Source organism: Dermacentor variabilis, chromosome 2 (genome assembly GCF_050947875.1).
Source record: "Dermacentor variabilis isolate Ectoservices chromosome 2, ASM5094787v1, whole genome shotgun sequence".
NCBI classification, from domain to species: domain Eukaryota; kingdom Metazoa; phylum Arthropoda; class Arachnida; order Ixodida; family Ixodidae; genus Dermacentor; species Dermacentor variabilis.
Genome location: NC_134569.1, coordinates 104,509,150 through 104,521,811, shown reverse-complemented (window position 1 = coordinate 104,521,811; position 12,662 = coordinate 104,509,150). Strand labels below are relative to the sequence as shown.

Sequence of the window (12,662 nt, the reverse complement as noted above, 5' to 3'; positions counted from 1 at the left end):
CATGGTGCATAAGCCAGCCATTGCATGGTAACTTTACAAAATTTTACAGGCTTTCTATTACATTCAGAAGGAACTACATAACCGAGCATGGTGTGAATATCTGGATCTGGCATTCTGAACAGACAGTTTGCAATTTTGTGACCCAAACATCATAGACCTTAAATTTGAAAGCTGATCAATCTTTTAGGTTCGGAACCATTACATCTATTGCGCAAGATGAATAGTCAATGTTGCATAACTTTAATTCGCAAGAAATGCAGAAACACATTTAGAAGCCCGCCACAGGATATGTGGCACAGCAAACAATGCACCATGTGTGTGAAAAAAAAAAAATGTCCATATGCTAAGCAAATGCCATTGAACCAGCAAATTACATAACAAGTGTACCTGCAATTTAAGAAGAGCCTTAAAACAGATAAACAAATTTTGTGTATTTGTAAATGAAAAACACTGCCAAGAAAAGGATATGAGTGCTGTGACGCACCCGGTCACAGAGCCGATCATGAATGAGCAGAGGAAAATGTAGACAAAATTCCCAAATGCCTTGAATGCTGCAGCCACTTCAAACTCCTTTCCTTCGTTATTGTTCTCTTCATAGCTAGAAATTGCTCTAAAAGCAAGCCACAGAACACATTTAATTGTTACAATGCCACAATAACATGTTGAATTTCTCAACACACAAGCTCAAGAACCCACAATCAGTTCTTAGCATGCAGGAATACTTGAAATACACTAAGCTATTGAGATGTTATTTAATATGCTATTTAGCTATTCCATAATGCTGAGCTATCAGTTTAGCTAAATTGCTGGTTGCTCTTCAATGTTGCTTAAGTACGATTCTTTCATTTATATATTAACAACATTTTTAAATGAGTTGCATAAGACACCTAATTGTGACTGTCGATATATATATATAAATGGAGCAAAAAATAAGATGACTTACGAAACTAAGCCAATGGCCACAGCATCATTTAAAATGCTCTCCCCGAAAACTAGAGCATAGAGGTTCACATCAACGTGAAGGTCATGGAAAATGGCTAATACTGTCACTGCAATGAGAGAAACCACAAAAGTTGAGTGCCTTCTGAACAGAGGAAAGAAAGAAAGACCATGTCAGATATTCCTACCCCAAACACACATCAAAACTACTGCGAAAATAAATGCAGCTAGCTCAAACAAAACTCTTTGCATATACTTATTACAAATTGAGCTTTTCTAATCTTATGCAAGCTAGTCAGTCAGATACTGTCACTAAAAGAGTCAGTGCACCAGAGAACCCTGTACTAATTGTTAAACGCAAAATTTCTGAAACCTCAGCAGCTGCACAAATAGAAACAAAAGGAAGAGCAAGATCGCAACATCCACAGAGGCTGCACACAGCATCAGTAGACAACATGGCACTATACGCTCCGACGATGTAATTTTTCCGCGTATCCTTGACATCACTGACATATGCCAATATAAAACATTTTATTTACTGGTTCAGAGAATTTTACATACCAGGGTCAGTAGCCGAGATGATGGCACCAAAATAGAGACAGTTGTTGAAAGTGAACTCTAAATGTGGCATGAACATTAGGAATGCGTACATGATCACCCTGAAAAGCATCAGAAGGAGATTGAGAAAGCAAGAGCATGGTGACTAAAACTCGCCAAGCACAGTGATCACGTGTAAGAATAGGGTGAAGCTGTGGAAAAGGAGGAAAACAAAGGTTGCTCTCCTTGCAAATACAATGCGGCCCTGTAATGGATGGACACTGTTCTTTTATCAGACAGAAACGAGGCATAGAGCTGCTACAATGTGAGGAGTAGGGCTTAGTTGAGCACACTACATTCCATGGTTGTAAATGGCATCTGTGAAGCAACCACTTTATTTTTTCCAACCTTTAAGTATCCTACCTTTAAGTATCATAACGACTCTGAGGGTGTGAAACTTCAGAAAATCAATTTTTACATGGCTGAAGGATCATAAACACTTTATTTTAAGGCAATAATATTTACTAGTGCCAAAGAACTGAGCTATATGTACACACATTTGTAAGCAGGAATGAGAAGTAGTTGTTTGTATCTGTGTACCGCTGAATTCTGTGGCAAAACATACTTTTGATCCCTGAAACTTCTCTATTACATATTCGAAAAACACAAATTAATTCATGAAGTTTACTGCATCAAAAAAGAAGGCGATAGGTGCATGAGCACCCCATCGATTGCCTTGATAGAGAAAGAATGTAACTGCCTTAGGCAGCAGCTGCACGACACGCATGTGTGAGGAATGGTGGCACGCATGTGCAATGATTTAAACCTTCTCTCTGTTCTTGCATAACCTGTGGGCATAATTTTGATGTAGTAGAATTAGTTGAAGACCAGTGCTAATGCGGTCCTTTCATTCTTTTTTCTTCCTCAAGTTATTTCCTTTTCCTACAAGCACTTTCTGGAAATCTCATGAATGTGCAACTTCCAAATAGTGAAGCCTTCAGTTTTACCTAAATATTGCAGGTTCCCTTAAATCATCAAAGGAACAGACCAAACACTCAACACAAGGAGAGTATATTCACTTTTTCCACATGTAGTTCGTGTGCACATGCATTCTCAATGGGGAGTGAAAGCTGCTACTAAATCTACTACAAAAAGCGGCTACCAAATCAGATGCAAGCTGTCAATAGCTGGCATCTCAACAAGCAGGCTTTACATCATAGGAGCTTGTGAGAATGTTGCGACTGCCAGCAGTTTCATATGCAATCACTCCGCAAACATGCAAACTCAATCAGTCACACTTGTCATTAAGTGTCTGGTTGTAAACGGATCATATTAAATTTTTGTGCCAGTGAAATATCAGCAGAGCTTGTGTAGTCTACGATCTAAGGTTCCTTTGCATAAATACAGTGAGTGTAAATGCTCGCATATTTGCCTCAAATCAACACCTTGATAAAGCTAAGTGTGCAGTGATAAATGTTGCACTGCTTGTGGAACCTAATGGAGCTCAGTAAAAGCTATAAGCAATGGTTGTCTAACGTAAGCGATAGGTTACATCAGGTCGTGTAAAAAGTCTACACACTCCAGTTTCGGGCAGCATGAATGACTGTGCAAAAGTGACAAATATATGCCACTGTCCTACTAGGGGATAAAGAAACGAGCAGAGTTGTCATTTCACTGCAGAAAATTATGTGACCAAACTAGATTCACGATGCAACCTCCCAGCGCGGGAACTGGACAAGACAAGCCAAATGTAAATTTACATTTACATTCTTCATGTCCTTATCCAATGTCTGCACTGTGAACTTGAAGAATTTCATTCAAACTAGGAAGAAAAAAAATCAATGAAATGGTCACTCACCCAACAACAAAGCAGGATATTGTTGTTCCTACAAAGGCATAGGTCATGATCGTGCCTAAGTTTCTGAAGAAGAATTTCTAAAGGAAAAAGGAAAAGCACATACTATATATTTTTCCTTACACTATGCTACCAGCAACACTCACATGTAAAGCGTAGGTATAGTACCAGACTGATCGTGTTAGTAGAAATTGAATTTGCACCAACGTCAAGAATCAACTCAAAACAAGCTCTTCAGCTCCCATGAATGTGGTCAAAGAAGAATATGTGGTCACCATAGCTTTATACAACTGTTCATTTTGAAAGCTCAGCACTACATACCCAATTTCACATTTTAACCAAAGACAATATATAATAATGTCTCTTTAAATTCACAACAGCTTGGGAGTCTAAACAATGTTCAAAGCACTGGAACTTACCCTCTTCAAGCTGTACCCAGCATTAAATATAATGGGTGGTAGGATAATGTTGAAAAATATCTCTGGATCAAAGGTTGCCTGCAACAAGACAACAAATTAACAAACAAGCACCAATCACAGCACAAACAATTAGGCCCTTCGATGCCCAATATTAAATATGCTGCATGAGTGCCACAGAGCCACATACATACTGCAGCCCGGACCCAAGCTGAAAGCATGGGTTTTAGAACTACAGTGCAAGGAATGCTAAAGACACAGAAAAATAATAAGCAGCACAACAACACTAATTAACAGTGGTAGAACAGGGAATGTCGCTGAAGCCAAGATTTTAACAAAAGCACTTGCCTTTGTCAGTCTCCTTGTCAACAAATTGGCTTCAGCGACATCGTTTTTTCTACCACTGTTAATCACTTCAAGCCTCTGCTTTCCTGTGAACCTCCCTCTTGTTTTGGAAAATACAACACTACTTTACAACATAAGCTGTACTAAAGGATTGTTGTTTGAACATCACTAGAATTGTAGGATTTATCAGTATGTTATATATACTGGTTTGTCAATGGTTGGCTTGAATAAATGGACGCTACTCATGACACAAATTGCAGCATTACGTTAGCTAAATAAAAATCATTAATTATATTTGTAGTTAAACAATTTAGGGCACATGATGATCACAGTGATGAAGCAATAGCTATTCATCAAAAATTCTGTGCTTAGTCCAACTTTTCAGAAGTAAGTCTTGAAAAATTTGTAGCGACATGCACAGATGTTTCAGCCCTTGTCAGCACTCCATTTTCCAATGGTATCAACAACATAGGAACAATTTAAGAAAATATGGAACAGTGAAAGTGCACAGACTTTCAACTCAAGCTGGAAATTAGCACTTTTATTTTTCCCAGTCACTTACTTCTAAAAATCACTGCTGCATTGTAGCAGTGACACCATCGCTACTAAACAGTTGTCAGCATGATAAGTGTATACACAATGGACGACAGGGGCATAACCAATGAGGCGTAGATAGAATGCATACTGCACTTCTAAAGTAAACAATACACAATGCACTAATATGAAAACAATGCCTACAGGATCCGACATGCAAAATTTGGCCATCTTGACAGCCAGTGTAATTGTACCTGCTTGTGCATAATCATAAGCAAATAAAAAGCATAAAAATGAAATATTTGTTCATCTGATGCAACACTGTATCCATGAAATAGACACACAAATTACATTAAGGCAGCTTCGGTATTGGTTGACAACGCAGACTAGCTAATCACCTGCGCAACTACACGTAGCAACAGGATAGTGGAAGCGGAGGAAGTCGCTGTTGCATTGGCAGCGGCTGAGGGCTATCAAAAAGACAAATCAATGGTCATTTTAACGGATTCAAAAGAGACATGCAGGAACTACACAAAGGGTAGATTCTGCAGGGCTGCCTTAGCTATCCTTCGCAAGGCAGAACACCTCAGACACACCGCAACCCACAAACTAATCTGGATTCCGGCACACACAGGGATAGAAGGAAATGAAAGGGCAGACAGCTTGGCTCGCGAGATCATGTACCGAGTCGAGCGGCCACATGCCCTGGGACAGCACTTCATCATGGAGATCGGCTATTCAGAGTTACTGAACTACCGCAGAGGCAACAGAATTAGATACTCCCCGCCACACAAAGCCTTAACACAGCAAGAAGCAGCTAGTTGGCAGAGGCTGCAAACGGGAACCTTCTCTAACTTACATATACTAAGCAAGATGTATCCTGCACAATTTAGGAGCACTTGCCTGTGGTGCAGGGCAACCCCCACGCTTTACCATATAACCTGGGAGTGTAAACGTAACTACACATTCCACCAACCCAAAACCCCGAGTGTAGAGCAGTGGGAGAGCCGGCTCACCAGCTGCGAGCTTGCTGCCCAAAGGGCAATGATGCAGCACGCAAGCGAAGCAGCGCGGCTCAGTGGAGCCCTGGACTAGGGGCCCAACCCTGCTAAGAAAGTCAAGCGTCTGCAGCGATGAAGATGAAGACCGAATGCTAAACTCTTAATGGACCAAATAGTTTTCTCTCTCTCTCATCTATACTTCAGACAACTCTCAGAAGGGTGAGGTCTTTTGTATGTGGAAAAAGACATGTCTGTATGTACTGCAACTGTCACAAAGAACCGTCAGTCCACCATGTCAAAGTGACATGGCTGTGCAATTTTTCTAGTATGTAGCTGAACCACCTACGACCCGAATTTCTGGTACAAAAATATGTCGACTGACCCCAGAAACATCTGTATGTGATGTGAGCAAAGTTCAGAACCACGCCACCTCCTGTCCCAGGGAGAAAATTATGGGCTTGTCGCAAAAAAACTATTGCTAGCACAAAAACATGATTTTACATTCTTATTTTCTTTTACTGTGTGCCTTTTCACTACGGACTAGAACAATTTCACAGTGTATGACATCTTAAAGGCTGGTGCTGTGGAGGAAAATTTCGTCATTGTTGCTGCTGAACAGAGGCGGTCCTGCAGGTTTCTTGCAATGCACAGCCTCACTGAAATTACACGTGTGGAGACACATTAAGTCATTGTAAGCCAACTAGATATGCTGTCAGAATCCAGCACTGTGTCATGAGAGCTTTCAATCCCAATTTAGGGTACAGGCACAGTTATAAAATATGCTACTTTATTTCAGCAGTCATAAGGCCTAATGGTGAACTGAGCTCACAGCACTATTTCCTCTTTTTCACGCTGCTTGTAGCCGTTGGCCCAAGCTGAGTGGCCAACAGGTAAGCTTAGAAAAAGGAAGAAAGATGTGGAATGGTAATGTAGCAAAATCGCGAGAACTGGATAGCAGAAGTTAACTACACTTCACTCAGACAGTCCTCACCAAACTCAATCAGTGTAAGGACGAGCTAAATGAAGTTTCCTACTGGGCATTTTTGGCCCAAGCTATATACATACATGCAGCCATACACCCATGCAAACATGGCTGAGTCACACACAAGCCGACTTACTTTCTGGTTCAGTTTTTTACTCTCAACATCGGTGACCTCGCCTTGGAAGGTGTACGCATAGGTCTTGTTCTCCTTGTGCCCTATGTCGCTCTTGGCAACCTCCAACATAACAAACACATTGTCTGGTGGGACGGCATCGCTGTAGTTGCTGCCCTGAACGGGCACCACACGCACATGTGACATTTCAGTCTCCTCACTTGCATATCGCACTATTGCTCCGACTATGAGACCTGCAATCAGGCAAGACAAATATCGTCACTTGGGAGGGAGAGATTAGATCTTATGACAGTCAAGAGTAGACAGTAGCATCTGGGAGGCAAAGCCATGATTCAACAGCACACTTTAAAGAAAGATGCACACAGTCTGCCACCAGTTGTACGTACAAACAAGATAGCAGTGCAAATGTACTGTCAATTGATGCCGATGTGTGGGAGAAGAAAACATGGTGTATAAATTTTTTTAACCTTTTGTATGAGAAATACAGAAAGCACATAGAGTCATGTTTCTATGTGCCATAAAGTGAAGATGACAATAGTGACATAAACATCATCATCATCATCATCAGGCTGGTTACGCCCACTGCAGGGCAAAGGCCTCTCCCATACTTCTCCAACAACCCCGGTCATGTACTAATTGTGGCCATGTGGACATAAACATACATTACTGCAATGGCCCTTTGGGAAACTAGCAGTTGCTGCTTTTAAACGTTGGAAGAGAGAAATTAAAACACCAAGGACTAGAAATGAAGAGACAAGCCTCAGAAGTTATTATGAATGGTAGCTTGGAAGCAAGAGTGATCACTGCCACACAATTGAAAGGGAAAGTGCCACAATTCTGAGGAAACGAATACACTCACTTCCTCAGTCTAGCACATTCTCTAATTTGCTCTCTAATGTTTGGCAAGAAAGATGGCATGGCAAGAGTACACATTAAACAATATTCAGGCATATAAAGAGCCAACAGCACACAATTTGTAGCCGATCCCACTAAATCAGCACACTGACAGAAAAAGAAATAAAACGCACTAGAGGTGCAAACCCACGGGTGACTTGTGCTAGTTTACAGGACTTACTAGGTTCCCACATGCCAAGGATGTGTGTTCACAAACCTCCATAAAGTTTAAACTAGGGGTTCAACACAAAAGAAATGGTTCCAAGATCAGTACAATTGATCTTTTTTGCAGTTATTTTGTTGTTGTTTTTTAGGTTCTTTTCTGCGGTGTGCCAGGTCTGTGGAATTTAAATCTTGGGAGTCTACTAGCATGTATGTCCTGCAGCATTAGCTTTGGTAAAGTCTAAAGATGAGCCACACAGATCTTCAAGAGACCCTTTTTCGAATTTGCAAGGGCGCTTTTTTGCATGGCTCATTTGCCTAACTAATGGTGTCACCGGTCACATTTCAAAGGAGGACAAAGTGCTAGCTACACATGCTGAGGCTTCTCTTTTGTGCATAGTTTCATCAGAAGGGCCCCACCTACATCTTCCATGAAATACATAAAAAAACTGTGCTCGTATGTGCACATTGCAAAAATGACTACACAGCCATCAGATTGACAAACTACCTAGCAGGAAAACTAGCTTTACAATTATGAAAAGGATATATTGCATGTTTCTAGGAAGCAGTTTCTGTTTTCATAGAGGTACATCCATCAAATTTTAATGCAACAGCATTGAGGGCGCCGTGTCACAGAAAATCCAGTGTCTGCATCCAGCGTCCCTGAGAGCGAGAATTCCTGTATATATTTAGGTATATGTATGTGCCACGCCATGCTATATGACATGCAGTATATGTGGGTTATATTTCCATGACATTCTATCACTAGAGTTGCTCATACCTTGTCTTAGATTCTTCCCAAAGTTATTCCTTGGAATTTTGAGAATGACAGCCCACAAACAAATGTCATGAAACAAAACACCAACAGTACATGCCTTTTATGTTGAATCTTCTCAGACTAATATTAAAAGTGGAAAACCATAGCAGAAACCTGAAAATTATGTAAATTTTTGGCACCACTGTGCAGTACCACCGACATCAGTCCATGCAAGAGGCCGCATTTCTACCAGGAAGGTTGCCTTCGTGCGTAGCGTTCCCACCACCAGCATTTCCCGGCAAACATTACAGCTACATAAGCTGCAGTTGCTGGGAAGCGTGAGAAGCAGTCAGGGGTTTTTTAATGCTATTACGTTCCACTCTAAAAGGCGTAGCTAGGAGTCCTCCAAATTTTTGTCTTGTATAACATTACAAAAAAAAAATTACGTGTACGACAACAAAATTAATAGTGTCATACATGGCTCTTGTCATTTAATGTGAGCCAGAAAGCAAGAAAAAAAAAACATTTTCCAGCACAATAACACGGAAATTTTTCTGGTGCTGACAGTGCTTACAAGGTTTAATCTCTGGGCTCATGCAAAACAGTGTATTCCACTTGCAATATATTCAGAGGACCTACACCCAATGCTGTAAAACGTTGCTATTCTGAACATTTGCACAACTCCAGGTAAAGAGAACAACAAATTTATCCTGTCACCTTACGGGCAGCTTTACAAGCAGGGCTGGCGAGAACAGTCCATAAAGTGCAAATCAAGTCGCACAATCCAAAGCTGTATAATAATGTTGAAACATTCCCACAGAAGATTAAAAGCCAAGGTAAACAGCTGCACTCAGCCTATTGCTCAGAGTACCAGCATTGCTGTTGCTGCTTCCTTGATATTACATAAACCACCAAGCTGTTGAAAAGCATTTATGATGAACATCTTCATCATCATTACATTACAATGAATGTGAGGACAGTTACATTGAATTTTAGAGAAAGTGAAAATCGTAAGACGTATGTATGTTTATGTTTCGTATCAGCCAAAGTTATGTCCCATGCATTTGTCTGTTTCCAACGGAGTTGCAAAACAAAAAGGCAGTCAATTAACCCGAGCCTGGCATTTGAGAGTAGCCATAATTGAGAAGCACCAAAATACCCAGCCACCAGAGAACTTCTCCTGGAATAAACACTCCTGGGGAGGTATTCTGTAAGAGCCCACCTACTGGACATGTCCATTTCGTCTGCTGTTAAAGCTCTGATTGGCTGGGTTGCGCAGCACGTCTGCAGCAGCCAGGTGCCACAGCCAATCAGAACTTCACCAGCAGATGGAATGGACATGTCCACTAAGTGGACTCTTACAACATACCTCCCTTAGTCAAAAACCATGGAATCAGAAAGAGAGCTAGCTACACAACCAAATGCTGCAGCAAGCAAGAAAGATTCAACCTTGAAGGACATTTACATCGCTTCACACATATTAACTAATTATTCATTGAATATCTCATCGGAAGCCTTTAAAGCATATGCAGCATACATTAAGTGTTATTTTCATTAGTGTTTACAATCCTAAGGCATTAAGCTGGTGTGTATGACTTGCAGATGCACTGACTGAATGCATTCATTACGACTACATGGGTTTCTTCAGTGTGGACGTAAATCTAAGCACTTTAAGCAATCTGAGCACTCAGCCCACGTTTGTAATGCAAGTGCTGCAGCCAGAAATTGCACCTGCGATCCTGTGCTTAGCCGCAGAACACCATAGCCACCATAGTAGGTTGCCCTATATTCAACTCATAAGTCAGCATAACATTTGTTATATAAAACGTGTAGTGCCATTTCATGCATGCAAATTTCGAGGGCCAGATTGTGTTTGTTTAAGGTAACAAAAAGCAATGTGGGCTTGAGTGTATAAAGATCAGCAACAAAATTTAATATTCTTAATTATTTTGAACACCACAGAACTTTACTTTCTTAAATGGGAAACTTTGTATCACAGGTAGACCCCTAGACCAGAACTCCAGAGCATGTTAGCATAAGTGGTAGTGGTATAGAATTCATTGCTGCTATGAATGCCCTGTTCTTTATGTGTCCACTTATTGTACTATGGTCTACTAAAATCTAAAGTAGCATACCTCTATGAAAAATGTGGCACGCAAAATTCAGACAAATATACAGCTTTGTAAGGGAAAGTAACTCTGGTGAAGGGATGTGGACAACAGGCAGGCAATATTTCACCCTGCCCTCGCTATGCTTGTCTATATTTTTTTTCGCTAACACAATTAGCAACAAAAACAAAAATAAAAACACAATATGTGTGCTGGCATCTAACCAAGGGATTTATAGAATCTTTCACAATACTTTGGTTGGCTCAGCTTTCAAAAGTTACATCTACATATTAACTAGACTTCTATGTTTCTGCAACAAACAAAAAATTGAATAGTGCCAGAGAAAGTGTGAGACAAGAAGACTTAATTTCGTAAGCACATTTCTAATGTAGACATAACATACACCTCTGCAGTCGATACAGGAGCCCAAATGTAAACGACGTTGCAAGAGTAGCTGTATCTGCAGGGGCTGTCGAGGCCTGCGTACGAGTTTACATACACCTCGTATGCGCATACATCCTGTATGCCTCACCCCTTCCGCACCCAGCATTGGATTGGCTGTGGCGAGGCGCGATCGCGGCCAGTGGTTTGACTCCTAGGAGTAACGGGCAACGAATGCCGCTGCCGAGTGACGGGCTGCCACTTGCCGGCTTATATCGCTCAGCTTACAAGTCAAGGAGACGGTGTTGAAAGCCGCCAGCTGCCGACGCGGCGCCGCCGCAAGGTGATCAACGAAACGAATGGTTGCAATGCCGGAAAGGCGCGCCGTTTTTTACGTTGCTTCCAAATTTTACAGCCATCTGCAATCGCTGAACCGCCATGCTACAGACGCTGACAATCCCAGTTCGCAAACAATTGCCGTAACAAATGATATCGTGAAAAATCTGCCCAGGCGAACGCAAATGAGGGAAATGAGAGAGGGGAGGGGGGCGTAAAATCGCGCGGCATCCAAGCTCAGCGGCATTTGAGGACACGGCGCAAAGATTCCAGCCAAATTGCTATTTTTTTATATCGAAAAGAGCAAATGTCGTGCGCTTTGTAATGCAGCGCGTCTGCAACGGCACAGATGCGGCGCAAGCTCGTTTATCTTGAGGAGCAGCCTGATCCAGATGCGACATGAGTAATAACTAAGAAAAGACTGCACAATATGTAGTTAGGAAAATGCTGGGGTATAGACAGCGGGAAATCAAAGTGGTTGTACAATCTTTATGTCAATAAGTATACGCATGCAAACTTGACGAATGCGAACGTCTGACTTCGCTGGTTGGTATCGGTCATTAATGTAGCCGGTTTACACAAAGTATTACAAATTTATTACTCTGAGGTCAGTCGGTTATGAAGCAAGGCAACGAACTAATGAATGCACAAACAGACAAGCACTCACCAAATATGATCGCTAGTCCAGTTTCATGGAGAAACCGGGCACGGCGTCGCTTGAACAGCCAAATGATGCACACCGTGAGGATGAGTAGAAAAGTGTAGACCAGGATGTTCACCGTATCAACCCTGTGAATGCTGTGGGCCTTCTCGTCCATTTTGATGTCCATCGGAGCGCTGGCTCGACAAACGGCAACCAGAAACGCCAGAAATGCGGCGGCGAGCGTGCATATTTTCTCTTCTCTGACGGCCATGTTTGTATTTTACTTTGCGGCGGCGTATTTGCCCGTTGACAAATTTTGACGTGATCACAGAAACTTCAGCGACTCCGTTGGTTTCAGCCGCGCACTTGCTCACTCCGATGTTCCGCGGCGTTTTTCGTTTCCCTGTGGCAAAGCACCGACCGCATTCTCGTCGTGGCACCGACGCGCTACAAACAGATCAATGACGAATGGAATCCTTCCCCACGCAACCGCCCATTGCCGAATGGCCGAAGCGCAATCATATGTGTGCAGCTCCGCACAAAAATAATAAGCTTTTATTACTTCATAAAGTAACTAAATAAATTAAAATGCGCATAAATATGTGCATTCATTTTTAAGATGAACGTATTATTATTTGT

General features: G+C 41.6%; 1 protein-coding gene across 1 annotated transcript in view; it reads right to left on the bottom strand.

Annotated features, from left to right (window-relative positions):
* Nhe3 (Na[+]/H[+] hydrogen exchanger 3) overlaps positions 1 to 12,542 on the bottom strand; it is a 76,151-nt gene extending 63,609 nt beyond the window's left edge. The window contains exons 1-7 of the mRNA XM_075681575.1: positions 12,048 to 12,542; positions 6,746 to 6,975; positions 3,751 to 3,828; positions 3,335 to 3,411; positions 1,501 to 1,598; positions 944 to 1,049; positions 469 to 610 (exon numbers count right to left, since the gene is read on the bottom strand). Of these exons, the coding sequence (XP_075537690.1) occupies positions 469 to 610; positions 944 to 1,049; positions 1,501 to 1,598; positions 3,335 to 3,411; positions 3,751 to 3,828; positions 6,746 to 6,975; positions 12,048 to 12,294 (978 nt within the window). The 5' untranslated portion in view covers positions 12,295 to 12,542. The remainder of the gene's footprint in view (positions 1 to 468; positions 611 to 943; positions 1,050 to 1,500; positions 1,599 to 3,334; positions 3,412 to 3,750; positions 3,829 to 6,745; positions 6,976 to 12,047) is intronic.
* Positions 12,543 to 12,662: the final 120 nt, after the last annotated feature.